The 23039-nt window shown below is 39.5% G+C and overlaps 1 protein-coding gene across 6 annotated transcripts in view; it reads left to right on the top strand.

Annotated features, from left to right (window-relative positions):
* The window catches only part of UNC5D (unc-5 netrin receptor D), a 514611-nt gene that overhangs the window by 280159 nt on the left and 211413 nt on the right, over window positions 1–23039 (top strand). For all 6 annotated transcript variants that reach the window (XM_036457169.2, XM_036457168.2, XM_036457167.2 and 3 more), the window contains exons 2-3: window positions 2634–2852; window positions 16012–16155. In XM_036457169.2, the coding sequence (XP_036313062.2) occupies window positions 2634–2852; window positions 16012–16155 (363 nt within the window). The remainder of the gene's footprint in view (window positions 1–2633; window positions 2853–16011; window positions 16156–23039) is intronic.

Genomic DNA, 23039 nt, shown 5'->3' with positions numbered 1-23039 from the left:
CTCTGTGTTTTCGTGAATCGGATGGTTAAAACTTGATTTATCTGCTGATCTAGTGTCTTTATTTGTCGTTTTATTGAAGCCGGGTAAATGTGGTCTTGCTATTTGCTAAGAGATTATTCCGTGTGATCCCTGTCCCCCATTTCAGTAGTTATGTTAGACATCCATGCATTGCTACCAGTTCAGCAAAAATGCATCATTCAAAATATCTCCCCATGGCTGTCCTCTGAGGCTACCAGTACATTATCAGTGACCATTTTCTGTACCAATGAATTAATGTGGACAGAGCTGGAGTCCCTGATGAGTGAGAGCTGTTCGATGCCCATATAAAATCTTTTAAGACCTTTGTCATTTTCTCTAATGCATTGATTTATAAAAGCCTGAGGGGACTTGATATTTATTGAGGAGGGAAATTGGCATGAACAGTCAGCAACAAAATGAATTAATATATGATATGTTTTATGAAGTCCATTGTAAATATAATTTAAAGCATTTTTTAAAAACCTTATCAGATTCTATCCTGAAACCTATCTTATTACATGTATTTCTATACATATTTCATTTTTTGAGTCACTTTATTGTACTTTTATGACATACTATTTGCTCTCTTAACTAGAGTATTTGCTTTATGGTGATTTTTTTGGTACTTCCAATTACTTACATATGAGTAAACTTTTCTATTACAAGTGTATTTTAAAGCTTATAGCAGCTTAAATTATTATTTCCCCCTTTAAGTTGATGTATTTTATGAAAAAAATCATTTGAAGAATCATACTATTTTTATATTTAATTTATTGTAGTGGCACAAACAGTGCTGTGTGTGCCTATTGGCAAGTGCTTGTGTGTGCCTTTTTTATAACAGTTCCTTTATTTTCTTTTTTGCACAAAAAATATAACTGTAGGCAGCCATGCCTCTGTATCTTAGCCCCCCTTCTTTTGACAATTGAGAATGCCCCCTTAAAAAGCTCTTAAGACAGTACTCTTAATATTGTGAATTATGTTTGCCTTTGACAATGCTTATTGATTTACATTGTGTGTGTTTTGTGTGTGTGTGTGTTTATGGTTGAGAGTATGTTTTATCACATTGATGTTGGTGGATGATTTACAGTGTTGACAGTGGAGTGAATGAGAGGTTCTGTTTGTTCATAATCACACCTAAAGCATACAGAAAGCCAGAGTAGGTCACAGGGTAGACCCTGTCTCCTAGGTTCTCTTCTGAGGAACTGGATGGTTCTTCCACTGGTTTTGCTAGGTTATTTTTCCCAGATTCAGCCTAAGACTGCTTTGCTTTGAATGGGAATGAATCTTTCCAGGGCCTTGTTGATGTTGGTATTAGAATCCTAGTGCTTGTGTTCTTTGTTCTTTCTCATTGGAAGGCACAAATCTCATTCCCTTGGTCATCTCACATTGCTCAGCAGTCACCACTTTCCTCCTTGACTTTCAGGTAGTTTTCTTGGACTTAGGTCCTTGCTAAATGTAATGGATAGGCAATGAAGCCACATCTGGGCTCCTGCTTCCCCCCTTTATATTGCTTCACTCTACTCATCAGTTCCCTCAATTTAGGAGAAAATCATACCTATTTCTTCCTTTTGAACAGATGTAATTATAAATCCTCAACTAAAAGTGCATAGCTATTTTAGTGATTCATTTTAGTTCTTAGCTTTGAAGGTGGGATTCATAGTAAATAGGGAAGGAGTGCTGGGAATAAAGAATGATGGCCAATGACAGGAAGAAAAACATACATTCATTCTAGCAAGAGTAGTTAAGTTGATGAGTATTTGGAAGAAACTCTATCTAAATAGGATAACAGACAACCTCCAAAGGTCATAGGCAAGGAAAGTGGACAATTTGGAGTTTTCTAGATGTGTCTTATGACTGAGCAGCCTCCACCAACATAACCATTATTCACACTGATTGTGGGAGAACAAAATCTATTTTCATCATTATTTATTGTTCACTTTGAGGTAGCCACTCACCAGACTAAATCATTTTTTTTAGTTAATTTCTTCTCCCTCTCCCTCAATCCCTCTTTCTCTCTCTCTCTCTTGCTCTCACTCTTGATCTTTCTTTCTTTCCCATCACCACACTGTTGTCCATGTCCGTGAGTTCTCTCTTTTTCTTCTTTTTTGCTCAATCCCTCTATCCTTCAATCCCCTCATTCCCTTAACCAGAGCTGTCTGCCTGCTCTCTGCCTGTAAGTCTATCTCTATTTTAGTTGGTAATTCATTGAATTCCACATTTGAATGAAATAATATGGTACTTACCTTTCTCTGACTTAGTATAATGTTCTCCAGGTTGTAAAAAATTAAATCAGTGGTACATTTACATAATGGAATACTACTCTGTTATAAAAAATCAGACTGAATCTTAAGAGCCAGCCTCTTACTATGTCTCACTTCTCTCAGCAAAAACATGTGGATTTGAAGCTATAGTAAGAGGGGGACTCCTATTCATTATTCTCACTTGTCCAGCTACACTGGAAGATAATTTATGTATAAGGGCTTATAAGCATGCTGCATTAATATGATGCAAAGTTTTTCAGCAAAGACTCTTAGAATTGATGTGGCTATGCTTTGTGTCCTGATGTATGTGCTGCCTATGCAGGCTCTGTTCTAATGTCCTCTTCAATTTCACAGGAACTGACAATGGAGAAGTCCTCCCTGAATCCATCCCATCAGCTCCAGGGACACTGCCCCATTTCATAGAGGAGCCAGACGATGCTTATATCATCAAGAGCAATCCCATCGCACTGAGATGCAAAGCAAGGCCAGCCATGCAAATATTCTTCAAATGCAATGGCGAGTGGGTCCATCAAAATGAGCATGTCTCTGAGGAGAGTCTGGATGAGAGTTCAGGTAAGAATGTGAAGCAATCAGAAGAATCCATGATAGCTCTTCAGGTCCTCACATTGTTATATGGCTGGGAAAAACTGTGTAAGTCACCCACCATTGTCTTTATTGAATAAGGTGCAGTCCTATCTTTAAATGATTCCACAGCTCCCTGCTTGTCTATTCCAGTATGGTACAGAAGCATTGCTTTTTCCTGTTCTGTATAACTTTGATGCCTAATTTTGCATGGGAGTTAATATTCTCACTGGAAATGAAGTTAGGCAGTCCCTGTTTTCTTTCTTGAATTTTAAATATTTTAAGACAAATCTTCCATCAAACAAATACCTTTTTAAATAGCAGAATTTCAGTTTCTTTAATCTTTCCTCCTAGATATTGTTTTTGCATACTTCCTTTTCCATAGTCAGTGGTTTCTGAGTGTTCTTTAAGCTCTTTCAATGTGTAATGACAAAGTCCAAAGTAGATTGCCAAATTTGAAAGGGATTTCCAGTGTAAAAGAAGTTTAGGACTATTTTTTTTTCTTTATTAGTTTTTTTTACTTTGGCTGATGAATGATGATGATGAGAATAATGATCATACTCCTAATGTTTATCAAGCACTTACTATTTACTGGGACATATCTAAGCATTTGATAGACATTATCTTACTGTCTTTGCAATTGTCCTTTGGGTAGGAAACTGAGGCTCAAGGAGATTATGTAAACTATGGGATTGTCCTGGATCTCATAGCAAGATCATTTGACTCAAAACTTAGAAAAATTACAGCTCTTTATATTTTACTGTATAACAGAAATAGTATATGCTTTTGAAGTTTGGCTTTTCAAACTACCTGAAAATTTAATGTAATTATAAATCCAATCTAGTATCACCCTAAGTTATTGATTTTATTAGTTCCAAATCAATAGATTTTAAATAAGTCAAAAAGCCAAAGTATAATTAGGAAGTTTTAATTCAGTTTAATTTATTAACTATATCCCAATGTTAATACAGTAGGTGAGGCTTTTCAAAGTATTCAAAGAAGGGTAAGATGCAAATACTCATCTCTAGAGCTTTATACCTACTGATAAGTGTAAGGTCAATATACTCATAAGCGCAGTACAAATTAAACATCTAAGAGAGGTAGATAGTGTTGTGGAGGGGGAAAAAAACACATCTAATTAGGACTATCAGGAAAGGCATGGAAACAATAGCATTTGAAAGGGAGATTGATGAATATGAAATTCATGTAGCTGTCATTGATACTATACTAAGTGGACAGAGAGGAGTCTCAGTGGTCTTACATTCAACATCAGCAAACAAAAGAAAACTTGGTATATTTTCAACAAGAAGTTTGGTTTCGTTAAAAAATAAAATTGATGTTAGAGAATAGCATCTGATTGCTGAAAGCATTTGTTCAATTAAAGGTATGAAAGGCCTTAAATATCATGGTGAGGTGTTCTTTACTTTTGTGGATATTTTGCTGGACATGGGAATGGATTATATTGACAGTGGCTGGAGCTCTGCTTCAAAGGATGAGTCTGGCACAAGTGTTTGTGTAAGGAGAAGAAAGAACAGGGAAGTTAGGAGACTTGGATAATTTGGTTGAGAGAAAGCAAGGTCTATTTCTAGAGCAGTGGCCACAGAAATAAAGATGAGATATCTGGTGTGAGAAGCACTTTAACATATCAGACTTACTAGCTGATTAATGAGTGATTGAAGAAGATGGATAAATAAGAATTAATCTCTTAAAGGATCAGAAGGGGATTGCAATTAATGTAATTAATTACTACAGCAAGAAAAAAAGTGTGGGATCATTGGTTGGGCAAGCTGAATTTGAAATGTTTATGGGACATAATGAGGAGCTGTAGACCTGGAACTTGGTAAAGTTCAGAGATTAAAAAAAAAAAGTAAACTTGTAATTATCAGTAAAGAATGAAGCCACGGAGATGGAGAAGTTGTTAAGAGAGAACAGATAATATGAAAAGGAAATGGATCTAGAGTCATACCTTCTTAAGTGTGTGGGAGAGTATTATCAGCAGCCGAAAAGGAAGTAACCTGAGTATGTGCTGTGTTCCAGAGCAAAAGGGAGAAATTATTTCAAAAACATCTTCATGTACTATTCTGTCTGTGCTTAGGAATCAGTAACAGGGAAGGCAAAAAGCTACATATAGGAGGTGTAAATGTGTGTGTGTGAGTGTGCGTGTGTGTGTGTGTGTGTGTGTGTGTGTATGCAGTATTAAATATTATACAGTTCTGAACTAATTTAGAATTGCAGTATAAATACCTAAAATCTTATCACAATTTCCTGTTCATTCCGGTGTGGAACTAGTGTGAGGAAGATAAAAGAAAATGTGCCTGTTTTACAGATGTTGTTCTGTCATCCAAAAGCATATTTAGAATTCTGGAATCTAAATGTGAGAACTGGAAGGTTTCTTTGTGATATCCTAACATCCCTGTTTTAGGCACTAAAAGTCTCAAATTCCAGGAAATACAACTAGTTCATGACATGGCTCTTTCTAGAACCTATATCTCCTGGGTTGCACTTCAGATATACTAGTGCTTCCTTGACACTATAAGCCACCTTGACATCCAGATTCCTATGTTCTCCTTCTCAGTCGGAATATTGCCAAATCCCTTTCCTGACAAAAGGATGGGTTTCAGCACATGCCCATCCCAATTTGTTCAGTGTTTCCATTTCTTAAGTGTATCATCTTCTAGTCATTCCCGTGGAATTTATTTATTATTGACTATTTCTGAAATCTCTTTAAGAACCAGTCTCTTATTCTGTGCCATGTTGCTGGCACTGCTAGACAAAAGTTTATTACAACTAAAGATACCTGAACATTTCCAGGATTCCAGGTACAGTTGGGTATTTTTTGTTTGTTGGTCTTTAAAAAAAAACACACAGGAAAAAAAACAAAAAACAAAAAAAAAAAAAACACAATGGATTTGTCCTAATTGAGGCAAAATAAAACAGCACATGGAATATTGGTATCAGGGAAGATTCTGCTTTTGTGTCCCCAAGGTTGGGATCATGATAGATCTGGTGTTGGGACAGATATCTGGGCATGAAAATTTTAAAGGATGACCCTCAAATTTGGGAGAGGGTAACAAAGCGAACAGTAGTTACCACAGGAGCAAAAGCCTATGAAACAATGGAAGCATATAGAAGGTGTACGCACCATGTACTCAATTAGTCCAACTGGAAAGGATACATACCAGAGGCTCAGTGGGGCTGTCTGTTCTATCCTCAGATGTGTCTGTCCTAGATTTTTAACTCAAAATAGTAGAGTCCCCTTGGGTAAGCTGCTCTAAATGAAAGGGAGGAAGAACATTGAAAAATGATCAGCTATTTTTTAATGCCACTGCTAGAAAATCCCATATCCGCTCTTCTTTAAAGACTTGTGGATGAGTGCTGTGAGCCACTTTGACACTGTACCCTCTTGTAATTTCACAACATCCTGTTTTGTTATTGCTTCCCCCTTTGAATTCCCCCAGCATTGCTAGGCAACTCTGTGTCTTGCAAGTAGCAGCGCTGATTATATTTTCTGTCTCCATGTATTAAAAAGCCACAAATTTCAAGGAGCTGGAAAGAACACAAAGTCATCAACGACAAACTCTGAAGAGATTATATACCATGTTTTAATTGCTGTTGAGAAAGAATTTAAATTTTAACAGCTACCTTTTTGAAAAGAATTTAATAAGCACAACCTTTTCTTCCAAGTCGTTTTGATTGAATCAATAGGAAAGAAAGGCCTCTCGCTAAACGGTTTTTGTCTGTGCAGTTAATGAAAACTGCTGTCTACCTCGCACTGCAATTATGTTTCCTAAACTCCGTATTAATAGTCGAATAGTGGAAAGTGGAGCAAGATGAGTGGGGATATTGTACCCAGAACCAATACATAAGTGCAATTAAAGTTGGAAGCAAAATGGCCTCAGGTATTGGAAAATAGATGCATTACTTCCCTTGGGTTCTTCAGTGCTGAGCTTGAGCTCAGGGCATCATGCCCCTTACAAACTTAATGACTTTTGATTGGGTTTGTAAAAGAATCCCTGCCAGTCTGGCAGCAGTGAGTGAGCTGAGAGAGCAAGGACTGGGACCCCCATTTGGCCAGAGATAGAAAAAGATATCTGTATTCTTTTAAGAAGTTAGAAGTAACTGCTTATATACCGTTGGCCAATGCGCTCTCCGTTTCTAAAATCCCAGATCATTTTGATATTCTTTTTACTTACAGGTTTCTTTCTTTGCAGAACTAATGGGAAAGGCATGGGGCCTTGGGAGTGTTTGGGGTAAGACACAGAATCTTTTGTGTTTCCAAATTGGAGGCAGTAAGCCCTTTCAGTTGCTAAAGGCTGCAAACTGCCTTTGGTCTTTCTGGTAATTTGGCCCCGTCATCTAACAGTTCAAATAAGAAGAAAAAGGATTGTGTGTTTTCATGCAATTTAGCTGGGAAAAACCCGGGGCTCCAGTTCCTTCCTGCAAAAAGTTCAATTTATTTGACAGGAGTGAGCGTGTTTGCACAGCCACGGCTATACCTCTTAGTAATGTACACATTCCGTTCTCGGCACAAGCGGGGGTACTTTCATTTGTTCTGCCTCATTTCGTCTGGAAATATGGGAACTCTTCTCCCTTGTGGTTTCTCTCTGCTAACATCTGGAGTTGAGAGGTAATCCCAACCCAGGAATCATACCTCTGAGAAAAGGGTGGCGTGATCAGAAATACAGAACTGACAAGTTTTCATCTAACAAATCAGCAGACACACACATACACATAAACAGTCGCCACCACCACCAGCAAAAACCATCATTGGCAATCAGGATAATGTAGCCTGTGGGAAGCTTGAGTTATCAATAACCAAAACCACTTCTTTATGTGCAATAAAGACAAGCGCTTCCCTAATGGTGCACCAGGGCTCCTGTCTTATTCTACCTTAGAAATACCGAACTCCAATGAGTGAAATAATGCGTATTCCAGGGCATTATGGAAAAAGTCTCAACTCCGGGAAACTAATATTTTTCTTCTTAAAGAATATCATTTCAGGGATTTCATTGTGTGTGATTTCTTCTTTAAACAACTGGAGGAACTCTCTGGGGATATGAGGTTAATGGAGTGTGTTGAGAAAAGGGAGAAGAATAGAACTAAAAATGTATTAAATCTTTCAAGTTTATGTCTAAGAACTTTGCTACCCTGATGATGGGGATTTAAATATAGTACCTTCCCAAAAACCATTAATTTGAAGTTGCCTTCGATGATTCACAAATCACCAAGGTACATTCGGGAAACATATATTTTAGGCCACATAGCACAGAAACAGTCAGTTTCTCAGATGTTGTGTTGACAGCTTGTGGGTTTAAAACTCACTTTCATAGAAATCTTCTCCCACCCCATCCCAGATTGCACTTTGTTCATCACTCTGCTTCTCAGGAAGAGCTGACAGAATCGTAAAGATTCTCAGGAAAACATATGCATTCCTCCTGTAAACTTGTGACACAGTATGAAGGACTACTTGTCTCTTGTGTCTAATTTAACCTTTTCTAAAAAAAAAAAAAAAAAATATATATAAATATGGAGATCATTTACTCTCACTCCATCCCTAGCAGAGATATGAAAGCAGCCAGTCATTTTTATGTAACCTAATAAAAATTCCTGATACTGAGCAGAGCTTTACTCTAAACCCTGAATTTTAGACCAGTGTCTTTGGGCTTTTTCACTCTTTTCGTTCGTGCAACATTTAGAAGTGGTTTTCTTTTACTTGAAGTGGGATATATAAGGTTATTTTTTTTTTAAAATGAGGCTAGTCCAGTGGTTAAGATCATGGATGATGCCTGGCCAGCATGGCTTAGTGGATGAGCATTGACCTATGAACCAGGAGGCCACTATTCAATTCTTGGTCAGGGCTCAAGCCCAGGTTGCAGGCTTGTTCCTCAGTGTGGGACATGCAGGAGACAGCCAATCCATTCTCTTTCATCATTGCTGTTTCTGTCTCTCTCTCCCTCTCCCCCTTCCTCTTTGAAATCAATAAAAATTATTTAAAAAATAAAACAGCATGGGTGTGAGTGTTAGATGCCACCATATCTGAAATCTGGCTCTCCATCTACAAAATCTTTCAGATAGACATGTTACTCAGCCTCCTTTCACTTCATTTTTCCCCTGTGTAAATAGCAATAATAATTATATCTGCCACATAGACCTGTTGTGAGGGTCACAGAAACTAATATACATGACATGCTCAGTTCAGGGCCTGCTGTGTAGCAAGTACTCAATCAAGGTTAGCCTTCAAAGTGATAAATACAAAATTGCCATTTTAAAAAAAGGGGGGCAAGTGCCTGGTGATTATACTTCAACAATACAAAATTGTGGACTTCTACAATTCTAGAACGATACACTGGCCAATATTATTAACAGGTAAACAGTTGTCTTTTCCAGAATAACATTTTACTTGCCTGGGATTCACTCTTTCCATTTACATTTGGTCTTTACATTGTTCTCAGAGCCCGTGGCAGCACTGTGGGAGATATAAGTTGTATGATAAATGTCCTTACCTCCGGACATGATCTCCCAACAGGTGTTGATTTTAGTGACTTCTGGAATGGAAAGGTCATTGATTGGAGCAGCAGGGTTGGAAATCACGCAGGTATTTCTCACCAGGTCAGGAGCGTGATGTCTATATGAGTCATTCACAGGGTGCTGTCCTCGAAATAACCCTCCCATGCCCACTCTGCCTCTTAAGTTTCCCTTCTATGTGTTATCAAGCAACACAATCATGTTAATTTGCTTTCCTCTGCCTGAGACCTTGCTACTGATTAATTCTAATCTCTAGTGTGTAGGACACTGGAGAGCTTGGGTGTGTTCTAGTTTCTGTACTTAAGACTGAACTTGCGGTGCTTCTGAGGGATATGTGGAGTGGTTGTTATCCAGGAAACTAGAGAGTGTTCGTTAAGCATAGTGCACATTCAAAGAAGGACAATTTTTTAAATCAAAACATATTTTAATCTTGCTGCTGGAATGAAGTGGTAAAACACATTTAGCCCTAATTAAGCATCTGCCAGTAAAATGAAGTATGGTTCTAACTCCTAATTATCTACCTTTAATTTCCTATTTCAGTAGCCTGGAGACATATAAGCCCCTCCCCCCTAGAAATGGTGGCTTGATTCCCTAAAAATGCTCTCCTTCATCTCATAATTTTGAAACTTCAACTATGTTTCAGATTTCTGTTTCCTTACCAGAGCCTTGCCCTTGAAGCCAAGCTAAATATTGGGTGAGGACAGAGCCTTCAATTTCTCGGTAGACTGGTAGCCATTCCCAGAAGGTTTTGCCATTGCTGAGGATGAGTGAAAAGCTGCTCTTGTGTGACCTTGTTTCAGTCTGCTCTTCTCTGTCAGTCTGCTCTTCTCAGAGCCAAAGCCAAGCATCAGAAGGACTGAGCTTCTTAAGGAGATGATGGTACCTTATAGAAGGCTCTTCATACACAAGGGTGGCTTTTCATGGGGAGTTCGATTCTTATTTTCTTTCCAGAGAATTGGATGAAGCCCTATACTACTCAGGAATTGTTTTAGAATAGTGTCTCTGAGCTTTGTCTATGGGAGCTACCGAAAAATTCTCTTGATTCATTCTCAATTATGAAACATGACAATGTGGTAAACCGTGGCACAGAGTGGGTAAACCACTGGACTAAATGGCCCAGGGAAACAGGAACTGAGACTTGAATGAGAAAACAATTCATCAAAACCTCATTGCTGGTCTCCTTTTGCTTCCATGCGGCTTGAGAAATGAAAAACCTCTTAGAGGCTGGAGAGGAATTCTCACGTCCCTTCTTGATTTTACTTACTCGGTCTATTGTGCCAAGTGTCCTACTACAGAGAACATCCAAACTGTTCAGGAACATAAAGCTGTGAGGAATGGTAAGCATTGGAGAACTGGGTTAAAGCCCTCCCCAAGTGCCCATCACCAGGTGTGTCTGAACAATGGCTGGCAGCTATCGCCATGGCAGAATGCCGCTGATGGGCTTTGTGGAGGCGTGATAATGAACAGTAGATAAGAGGCGTGGGGATGCTGTTAGTAGGCACAGGGCTGCAGTTGGCATGGTGTTGAATGTTAAATACTGTTCCAGAATCCTTTATTTTCTGCAGAACAACATGGCACTGAGACCAGAGCCCTTTTATTTAGAATTGACCAGAAATAAATGATTTTTATTCTTTTTTTCTCTTTCTATTTCTTTCCTCCTGTCTTCTGTATTTCTCTTCTTTGAACAAGGGAACATATACCTTCAATTAGTTTGAAGATTCTCTAACGTTTAGTCTCCCAACAGGATTAGACCTGCTAAGAATCACTAGTGTTTTCTGTCTGATAAGTAAGGGGATTACAGCAATAAATGCTGTCAGCATTTTTCTCATTTAAACAAATAAAGCTGACAAATGATGAAGCTCTGTGCTGCTCTGTTATGTTTAGTACATGCAGAGCAATTATTCAACTGCTGCCAGCATTAGTCTATCTGCAACTAAACCATCCACCGGAGTTGGGAGCTTATTAGCATATCAGTCTTATAGTCGTATTTTTATATTCTGTAAAACTCTACTCCATAACAAAGGCCGATGGTTTTAATTTACACAATAATTAAAAGGGTTGGATTTTTCCGTGCTTATTCGAGTTACACAACTTATCATGTAGAATGCTACTCTTAGGTGGGGGATGCCATCTTCAGTTGGCCTGGGATTTTTGCTCCCCTATAGCATATCCTATGAGCAGGTGAGCTGCCAGCTCTGAAAATGTAGAAAGAGATGACTCTCTGGCAACACCACTGGTGAATGTCAGGGCAGGCAGGTGGGTTGAGGTTCCCTTAGAGCTGCTTCTGTGGATGGTTCCTAGGTGTGGCTTTGTGTGTGTGTGTGTGTGTGTGTGTGTGTGTGTGTGTGTGTGTGTGAGGCATTTTTATTTATGGCATATATGTATATATACATACACATATATAAGATATAGATATAGATATATATGCATATATCACCAGACAGAGCTATAATGAAGATTTGAGAGTGAATATGCTAGCTTTAAAATTGTTATTCAATACAGTTATTTCTTGTTATGATATAAAAATTATAATAGATAACAAAGGATTCATGATTTTCCAAGGGTCTCTGGACAGAATGGTTAGACAAGATAGATGACCTTATGTTAGAAAAAGAAGGTCTAATCCAGAGAGATGACATACTACTTTTGGGGGAAGAGGAGATGGTAATGTCACTGGAGCCTCTTAAAGAAGCCATCCACCTGATGCTGCATTGCTTTTGTTTTTCTAATCACTGGGAAGCTCAGAGAAGGACCTGTAACTGAGCCATTCCAATGTTGAAACTGGGATATGAACATTTTCCTCTTGACTCTGGTTAGTCTGAGTGAGGGGTTGTAAATTTCCAGACAAGAATAGGGTCAGAACACTTATGCCCTTAGTAGTGGAGCCAATGGCCTACTGTTTATGCTTTACAAAGCAGATGCACAGCTGTCTACCATGTTTAAGAATCGCTTTTTTCTGGTTTCTGTATGGCATCTCGGGGCTTAGCCAACTCTGAAGGGACTGCCCTGCCACGGGTTGGCTAATGTCTCCAGAGAACAAACAATTTGCCTGTGAGCATGCCTTTCACATGTACACCAACCAATCCAGAGCCTATTACTCCCAACTACGTCTTGTATTGAGCTCTTACTCTCTAGACCAGGGGTCTGCAACCTTTAAGACATAAAGAGCCACTTGGACCCGTTTCCGAAGGAAAACAAAACCTGGGAGCCGCAAAACCATTGCAACATTTAAAACAAATATAACACTGCATATATTGTTTCTTACCTTCATGCTATATACCGGATCATGCAGTTAGCTGTCAATCTGAAGAAAAAAAAGACTTTTTCACTTAACAATGTATAATATATTTTTGCAAATTAATAGCTAATTAAAATATTTAATTTACCTGGTTAATGGGATTTTTGCTCCTGAACCTCAGTGGACAGTGTCAGCACATCAGGGCTGTAAGACGTTACCTTCATTTTCACACAGGCTTGCAAATTGTCGGAGCCACGGTAAAGCTTCAAAAGAGCAGCATGCGGCTCTGGAACCGCAGATTGCCGACACCTGCTCTAGACCAATAATATTTCTCTGGCCGAACACAGGACAGGTATCAAACATCTGGGATAGCCATTATGTCCCAGAACCCACTGGAATTCAAACTAGCCAATTCTAAATCCCTTTACTCTGCCTCTCCAATTCATTCCACTGGGAATGACATAAAAGGCTCTTTCTCACATTTTCCCCTGCCCTTCCATCTGCTGATGGACCTTGGTGCCTCCTTGTGTGGCCCTGCATGGTGTGCTGTGCCTCCTGTTCCCAGGGATTTGTGGGAGTAAGCTTTGAAAGGTAAAGGTCTTCATTTTATCTCATTTTACAAATGTACCCTTAGCCGCGTCTAAAGGCCTTCCTCCATCCTTTATGGCAGGCATTTCTGTTTCTGTGTGTCTTACCACACTCATTAAAAGCGATCCCAGGTACCCTTAGAACTCCAACTGCCTGGATTAACTCCTAGCAAGTATTGAGGTTTGGATGTGGAAACTTACTGCTGGATAAACTTGATAATCTTGAACCACTTTTGCGAAGATGTTTGCCTTCATTTCCCAAAGACAGGAATCCAACAGTTTACATACTCTTGTAAAGACATAGACTTGTTCTCCATTGGCTTGAAGGCATGCCTGGCTTTTCAAGCTTATCAAAATCTTCCAGTGAGACCCCTGCTCCCCCAATGGTGATGTATTCTGTGCTAATATGTCTTCAAGTGCTATGGCAGGGGAGCTCTGTCATGTTATTGTTTCTCTAACTCTTATGGTGTTCTCTCTCCTCTCTTTTCACTATTCAAAGTGGATACTCTCCATCTGCCTCAAATCAAAGACAGAAATATAAAACAAGCCCTCTTCTCTACAGCCCTCTTCCTTCTTTTTGTTTATTCAGCCTTTCTGTTCTGACAAGTCTTTGTTGTTGTTGTTTTTTCTACTGATATTTAGAGACTGGAAGGGAAGGGGGAGAGGGAAATAGAAAGAGAGAGGGAGAGGGAAAAACAGATATGAAAGAGAGATATACACGCCCTACTACGGATCAACCTGCAACCCAGGTACTTACCTTTGACCTGGATTTGAACCCGAGACCCTTAGGTTCAGGGTGCTGACACTTTAACCCTTTAGCTATACCAGTCAGGACCTAGAAAGCCATTTTTATTCTCTCTTTCCATGACATTTTCCCTTTCTCTTCACTGGGCAACTTTACCTTGTTCTTTTTCTTATCCTCCGACTCACACTACTTTTAAGTGCAAAGTGGTGTGTGTTGTGGGGTTGGGGGTGGGGGCAGCAACAACAATAAAAATGCTTCTAAGGCTTCTTTTTTATTCAGTATAGGATAAAGCTTTCAGGACCCTTCCATCTCTTGTGGACCCACACCCTTCATGTTTGTTGTCTCCTGTCTCCTCTAAGCCACACTTGAACACTTTGCACAAACAGCAGAAGTGTGAGTTATCAACTATCTTCAACATGATGTCCTATATGTGGTTCCTCCTACAAATTTAGAAAGTATAACCAAAATTGTACACGGTAATTTATGTGACCATAATGCTCTCTCTCATCACACACTCTAAATAGCATGTTATTGACTGGGTGGAAGGGAATGTTCCCCTAGCCTGACTAATCTCACACCTCCGTTCCTGTTCTTTAAATCCTACCCCCACCTGAGATGTATAATCACAGTCCACCTCCTCCACCGAGCGTCCCTGGCTCACTTAGATCTATCCCCTGAATGCCTTTGGAACTTAAAATTATAGTTATGCACTTAACTTTTCTTTAAATGTTCCATATTTAGTCTTATTTCCATATTGAAGTATATGCACTTAAAATTCAGGACAGAATTGATTTTTTTTTTTAAGAGGGACCTGCATGCAGTGCTGGTTTTGGTGTAAGACAGATACAGACCAAACTTCAGGTTTTCTGGTTACAGATAGTGTGACTGGGCAAGTGACCGGGTCTCTCTCAGTCATAGTTCTCTCCTCTGCAGAGTGGGGATACCATTACATTGGCTACACTGGTGCATTGTAGAAATGGAGTGAGTGAATCGGTTGAAGGCTTATCATGATGCTAGACCCTTCAGTGAAATTTACCAGGCATCACCTTTCCTCTCCCACGCTGCCTCTCCTGACAAGGCCCAGCCTGGGCAAGTGTTCACTCTATGGGCAGAGCATGCCCACCGTGAAGGCTGTGACCCTGCTTGTGATGATTTAACTACTGGCTAGTGAGGGGTGTATCCTTTCATTCCTGGCATTTTAGTCAAGGTGACTGTCCTTCCCAAGAAAGAAAGGCTGGTAGTCCTAGGTCTGAGGTTTGGAAGAAACTTCCACTCCCCAGTAGGAAGCACCTAGCAGACTTTCTAAATAGTAGAAGGAGAATGCAAAGCATTTATGATGATTATAATGTTAATCATAATGATGATAATAACAGCAGCAACAATATTAAAAGGTCAAGATCGTCATTCTATCCCATTTTACAAAAATACCCTCAGCCCCTCTTTCTACAAAACCCTCTCTCTTTTTTTTTTTTCATCTCCTCACACCATGGGTCCAAAGGACTTCCTCATTCCACCGCTCAGGACCTGCAGACTAGCTTAGTTCCACTGGTCTGCCTCATACTTGCTGGCCCCTCCTTGGACGCTACATGTTTGCTGTCTCCTGTCGCCTCTAAGCCACACTGCTAAAGAGACCCTGTTCCCACTGCCACACTCAGGGGTGTGGCATTTAGAACCACCTGGAACTCTGTCACTGGTGTTGGCATGTTGAGGCTTCTTTAGCTTCTAGAATCCCAGCACCTAATTTGGTACTACATTTCTCATACTTGATTTTACACCAAGGAAGGTTAAAAAAAAAAAAATCGCTATGTCCAGGCACTAGGGCAACTATTATATTGTATTGGAGCCTCGTTGGTTGGTGATATTTTATTCTCCTTCTTTCCAGCCTAGTCCACTGTTGGGATTTAATTAGCAGTAATATATTATTGTCAGAGTAATTAAAACTGCTCCTTGATTAAAAACAGGATGGTTTAATTAACAAGGGAAGGTTTGGCTAGCCCTTCCTTTCTATTTGAGAAATGCAGCAGCCTCAGTGGATTTGCTCTGTCTCCCCATCAGGCTTGAAGGTCCGGGAGGTGTTTATCAACGTCACCAGGCAGCAGGTGGAGGACTTCCACGGGCCGGAAGACTACTGGTGCCAGTGCGTGGCCTGGAGCCACCTGGGGACCTCCAAGAGCAGGAAGGCCTCTGTGCGCATAGCTTGTGAGTACTGGGTGACTTCCTCGTCCCGGGGGAACACAGACAAGACTTAAAGGGTTGAAGAGGGGTTGGGCATGCCGGGTGCTTCTGCAGAACATGCATTAGCAGACAGTAGAACTCTGTCAGAATTGCCTCTACCTCTACTAAATGACTCCTCTAAAGTTGTCCATTAAGTGTTTGATAATCTCCTCTAGAGTAAAACCAGCGAATCATTTTGGCTAAATAGGCTGCCTAGATTGTCAGAGTGCAAGTGTCTCAACAATGCCAGGAAAGAACAGGTCTCTGGAGAAAGAAACCCACGCAAATGGCTTCTGCTGTTCACCATCAATGGTGAAGTTCAAGAGGCACGGATGGGAAGAATTGAGCAACGACTGTTGACTGTACTTTCCAGCAAATCTGCAAAAATAAGACATTAAAGAGTAAAGGATTTTTATAGCCTGCTGTTAAACCTCTTTCCCCTGAATCTTAAAACATGAAAATGGGTTTTAAAACTTCATTTCTTTGCCCCAAGTAGGGCTTAAAAAAATAGACACTTGGAACAACAACAACAACAAAAAGAACAAAATTGCTTTTCAAGGGAGTCCAAGATTTCTTTATCATGTTTCAGCATCAGTGTTTTCTTTATCTCAAGACTATTGAGAAATACACAACTTCCTTTCTCCTCCTTTAGAGTGTCTTCATCTTACCCACCCCCATGTGTACCCATAAAACCTCCTTTGTGTGCTCAGGAGTGTAAAAGCCCCTCAGGAAAGAAATTGAGAGGCAGAGAGCAGAGATGCTTCTTGTTGTTTTATTCAAATGCTGCCTTTTGAGAGTGTTGTGGAGAATATCGGACAGGGGGGATTTATTTGAGACTCAAGAAATTCTTCATAGCAGTTGTCGATAGTTTAGGGATTAAGAATAGGAGTGAATTGCTATTTGCGGAGACATGTATGCTTCTTGGGAAATGAAATCTCTTTCTCGAAATGTGCATTTCATCGTCACTGCACTGGCAATTTGGGGGTCCCTCTCCTTGGTGTCAACTGGGCCCCAGGAAGCCCACAGTACGGTCATCTTGTAAACCGCACTCTTGATGTAAGAGCCATGGGAAACATTTTTTCTATACTTACTTAGTTAGTGTTAGCCAACAAATACTTTATGACTTTAAGTCACAAGTAAGTTGAGAAACGGACTATGTTTGATTTTACTCTCCCTTAATACATCTAGCTCTGAATTCCCTGCATGGTCTCATCCAGGCTAATCAAGAGATTTGACCCTCGTCAAGGGGAAGCAGATTGCCCACTGGACTCTGTCTAAAGAAGAGAGAGGCGATACAGCATAGGGGATTTCAACATGGGTTCCATCAAATTCCTTCTTCTCAAGGTCACTTTTCCTCTCTTTGTCTTCTTCTACTTCTCTGACACATTCTATGAAGTACTAACAGTAGCATCTCCCTAATCTACTCTCAATATCTACTTTGTCTCTCTCACTTCCATACTTGCTCACTTAATTCCTAATTGGCAGGTACCTGCTAGAAATCTCTAAGCTTTTCCCCTGGCCTACAAAACTTGGCAATGAATGGCGCAGACCCACATTTACTGATTTCCTATAACCTCCAAGGGTGTGCACTTTGCTGTTCTGTGCACCCCCTCTCCTGGCTGGCATGTGCCTTTGCCCCTGCAGTTTCCAATTCTAGTTCCACTACTTGAGTTTTGTGATGATGGATGATTTATTTATCTCTCTGAGTCTTAATGTCTTCAAAGGCAAAAGTGTGCCTATTCATAGATTTATTGGAAGAGTTAGAAGTATTGATAACTGTAAGTGTTTAAAACTCTACCTGACACAGAGTCAGCTCTTATCAATCACTAGCTATTATTTTGTGATGTAGTTCAGCCACCCTTGCACCAGCATCATTCACCAGTAGGTGCATAAATACTTACTGAAACTAACAAAAAAGAATTAAAATTTTAGTGCCTTGATCTTTTTTTTTTTTTTTTTTTTGCAGATTATGGCTATATGGATTCCAAAAACCCATTCTAGGCCAGTAGTAGCTATCTAGATCTCCCAAGTGTGACAGGATCAAAGAATGTTAGAAATGGAAAATGATTTTTTTCTCACTTCTGACTTTTTTGGAGTCACCTGATATCATTGGATTAATAATCTTATAAATCTCTTCAGGGATCAAATAAAATTTGTTTTGTCATTATTGTTTATGATATGTTTATATTAACTGGTAAAGATTGAAGTTTCAAGTTATAAAAGCAATATCAATAAGGTCTATATTATGTAATTAATATAATCGCTAATACTATTTGCAACACATTTTTAATTTCTTCATATGCCACTAGTGGCAGATTCTTGAATTTATTTAAAATTATGCAAGTCAAGACTTGATTTGTCATTAAATATTGCATCTGACTCAGGGACCAGTATACATTAAAATGCAAATTGGAATTTAACTATGTTTAATGACATCAGAAGTGGAGGGGGAAAAAACTGCCTTTAGGACCTGGCTTGGAATTCTTTTGATTTGCTTGTAGGAGAAAACACACACACACACACACACACACACACACACACACACACACACAAACACATTTTTTATAATTTTCATGTTTTGTTGAAATAAGAGATTTCTGGCTGCTATTTGCAAGTACTTCCCAGCAAACAACACATTGCACTGAGAAGAGTCTTTATTTCCAAAAAATGAATAACCAAATTGGATATAATTGTCACTATGTTATTTTTAAGATTGGTTTTTAAAGTGCTAAAGACATTTTAATGTGCAAAATAAGGATTTTGATAGATGAATGTAGCTTATGAATCTGATGACATTTTTCTTAAGGGGACTTTGCAAAATTCATGTCATTTTTATATTATTCATTAAATTATTGTAGTCCAACAACAGAACTGCTATCGTGTCCAACATTTAACCAGTGATCCATTAAGAATTTAACAATTTCAAAACCATAGTGAGCACTACCTTCATGGTGGCTGGGGCATTCAGCTGAGGGATGTGTTGACTGGAGTATCTGGACATGAAATGGTTAGCTAATCTCTGCAAAAACACCAGGAAGCTCAGTGGCATGATATCTCTTTGAGATTCTTCTATTTTAAAGGGAAAAAAATATAAAACAATTATTTATTTATGTAACTCATAGTTTCATTGACAAGGACCAACCTGGTAAATTAGTGAGATATGAAGATTTCTGGCTTCTAGTGCAGACTGATTGGGTCAGACTCTGGAGGGAGTTCCAAGGAAGTTGTGTTTGTATGAAGTTATCCACGTGATTCTATGATCAGGCTGCTTTGGATGCAGGACCAGTGTTTAAAAGTGTTTAACATGCATGTAGATAAACTGTAATCCTATTAAAATACAGATGACTCAATTAAAATGATGCAGTAAGTCCAGTTCAAAGTCACAGTTCTCAGATAATGCTGATCCTGCTAGTTGGTCTGTTGGCCATTCTTTGAGTAGCAAGACCCTCAAAAACTTTTAGAAAGCACTATTTGGGAAATGTCGATTTAACCCATTCATCCAACTCTATCACTTACTGGCTGAGAAAGTGATGTTCAGAAAGGTTAGTTGACTTGACCAAGGGCCACCAGCAGAGGGAGTACAAGAAACCAGACCTTCCATCCCTTTATCCCTCCCTGAATGCTCTTATTCCTAGGCCATGCTCATTTTATTCTTTGCAATGGAAGTTTGAAAACCAAATACAATGAAAACTTCATGGGCATTTGGGTATCTCCTTGAGGAAAGCAGCAATTGCTTTCCTGATCTGTTTCTAAGTTAGTTGCATTCCTCCTCACTGTCAAGTTTTTGCATGTATATTTATATGTATGTACTAGAGGCCCGATGCACAAAGATGTACAAGAATGGGCCTTCCTTCCCTCACTATAGACACGACCTTTGCTCTGGCCAGAGCCACATTTCTGCTCTGGCCAGAGCAGCCTTTCCACCTTCCCACACTGCCCAGAGGTCCCGAGCAGCTGGGGTGATGTGGAACTCTTAACCCCAGCAGCTCAGCACCTGTGTATGTAAATGAATGTACCATCTTTGTTGGCTTAATTTGCATACTCACTTTTGATTGGCTGGTGGGCATCATGAAGGTATGGTCGATTAGCATATTTCTCTTTTATTAGTGTAGATACTTATATATACTTTTATTATGTATTAAACTTATATATTTATTTATACATTTATGTATTATATATTTTATATTATATGTAGTCATATATAGTTATATATATGTTATATATATATTATATATATAATATTTTATCCTATAAAAGGGTAATATGCAAATTGACTGAGTTGCCCCTCCAGAGTCTGACCCAACTAGTCAGTGTACTCCCACAGGAGGAGCGCCACTCAGCCAGAAGCTGGGCTCATGACTAGCAAGCATAGCAGTGGTGGTGGTAGCCTCTCCCGCCTCTAAAGCAGTGCAAAAGGAGTTGGCCTAGGGCATCAGTTGGACATCCCCTGAGGTCTCCCAGATTTTGAGAGGGCACAGGCCAGGCTGAAGGACCCCCTCCTCCTCGAGTGCATGAATTTTATAGCCCCTAGTATACATATAAAATCACAACACATTGCTTGTTGCCTTAGTGGCTATAAAATATTGTAGTATGTAGCCAGTGTTCTTGTCATCTTAAACTTGTATGTCTCTTAGTAATCTCACATGGTGTCAGAGATGTTGGCTGCCCATCCAACTGCCTGGGGCTGGAGAGAGATGAGGCCCCATTTCAAAGGTGATTTTTCTAAAGGTAAAAAATAAATAAAGCCAGCCCACATCTTACCCTACCAGTTTGGCAGAAGTCCATCCCTGGGGAGCAGCTCCCACAGGCCTTCTCCAGTTTGTCTGTTTCAATCCACCTGGAGGGAGCTGGGCTGCTGCGGCATCTGTTACCGCTGCTGCTGGATGGCTGTCAAAACTGGGAATATTCAATTAGGCACCGTTCTTTCTTTTCCTGGGTGAACATTTGGCTGCTTAGCCATTGCTTTTCTTTCCTGTTTTTCTCCCTCTTCTTCATCTGCTCACAAAATGTTTTGCCTATATTATTAACCCTTGGTCCATCAATCCCTTCTTGACACTGGGGCCTTTTATTTTTTTTAGTGTGAAAGTTGAGGTTTTAGGGAATGAAGGAAACATTTGCCTGTTACAGTCACATAGCTTCTTGACTACTTAGAACCAAACACAGCAGGAAACCACTATTTTGTTGATTTTTAAAAAATTATACATAGATGATAAACCTAGAATAAAATCTAAATATGCTGTTTATTTGAAACACTCCTAAAATATCTATGTAATTATGCCAAGAATAAGTGAAGAACTTAAAGGAAAATCTCATTTTAAACCTGTCAAACTCCCTAGCTAATTTTATAGGCACATGGTAAAAATGGTATTTTCATTCGGGGATTTTTTTTTGGGGGGGGGGGAGTCTTATCTTTTTGAAAACTACATAAGAAAGATATCCAATTAAATCTCAAATATGGATCTCTGCTTAATGACTTTGATATATAATTTCAGCTGCTAAAACTGTAAATGGCCCCCCTCTAATTGCATAGTTAATTATAAAAATACATGAATATAGCCACATCTGTCTGGTATTCAGATTCAACCTTGACCTCCATTTTTAGCTTCATCTATTACATTCATATAGGTGTGCTGAATGCCAATATGTGTGCTGAGTTAGCACAGCTCTGACTCTGGGACACGTGACTTGCTTTCCCCCTTCTAGACATGCTCATATTTCTTCCCCTCCTGGGAGTGTAGGAATGTCTTCCCAACTAATTCCTACATCCAAGCCCCATCTTGTGGGCTGTCTCCTTTACTAAACCAAGTTACCAAATCCCTTAAAGGAACTGATCTCACCAGCCTGACATACCAGCTGAGCCATTGAAGAAGATAACCTTCTAGCATCTCCAGCTTCAAGTTTGATAAATGATCAATATCCAACTCAGAATTCTCATAGCATTTACTTAGTACTTCTCCCACGGTATTTATAGTTTTCCCAGAATCAGAGTTATTTTGAAGTTACTTTTGGATTCTTTTTATTAGATCATAGCCTGCATTAAGATTCAACTGCATTACCTTCATTGTCTTGACCTCTGAGTCTAATACAGAGCCTTATGTAAATCCTCTGTATTATAAATGTTTGATACCAGCTATGGTTCCATGAAAGGGCTATTGTTAGCTATGTGTCATGATTGTGCCATGGGGCTGACATGGCATCTGACTTCTTAGCCAATCCCTAGGTCATAAGGACATTATGATAAGGATCATCTTATTTCTCCCTGGTTTCTGCACATCTCCTAATAATTTTCACTGCAATAAAGAAGAGGGAATTGGGAGCAGATGAGTTATTACAACCGTATAGGTCTGTGATGTGCACCGTACGGCTCTAAAAATAGCTTGAGGTTGCCTGCTCTACATGTACTATCCCCTTCTTGCTTTTCACAACATGGAATTCAGCCACATTATGGAAAATATGTGAAGACCGATTCTGAGCACTTGGTAGAAATTGCACAAAAACTTGACACTTCCTCTCTTCCCATTTAGGAATGCAGCCAAAGTCAAGAGAAAATATTATTCTACTCCACCCAAAGTCCATCCTGGCTTTCAGGTAGAAATTGATCTATACGAACATTCCTGAAGCATATGAGAGTCCAGGCCTGCTGATGAAGCTGTGTGCTGTGTAAGAGCACGTAGCCAAGAAGGGGGATGTATGTGCACCCTAGAATGTGTTTGTAAGCATCGAAGGAGGGAACTAGTTTTTTGTTTGTTTGTTTGTTTGTTTGTTTGTTTGTTTGTTTTGGAACATAGGTGCTGTTTCCTGGGCACACCTGTGCTCACAGGGATCCAGTTTACACCAAGGTGCCACATAGGCATGTGGTAGTAGACCTG

This window comes from Pipistrellus kuhlii, unplaced genomic scaffold (assembly GCF_014108245.1).
Source record: "Pipistrellus kuhlii isolate mPipKuh1 unplaced genomic scaffold, mPipKuh1.p scaffold_m20_p_3, whole genome shotgun sequence".
Classification (NCBI taxonomy): Eukaryota; Metazoa; Chordata; class Mammalia; order Chiroptera; family Vespertilionidae; genus Pipistrellus; species Pipistrellus kuhlii.
This window is presented reverse-complemented; position numbering and strand designations above follow the sequence as displayed.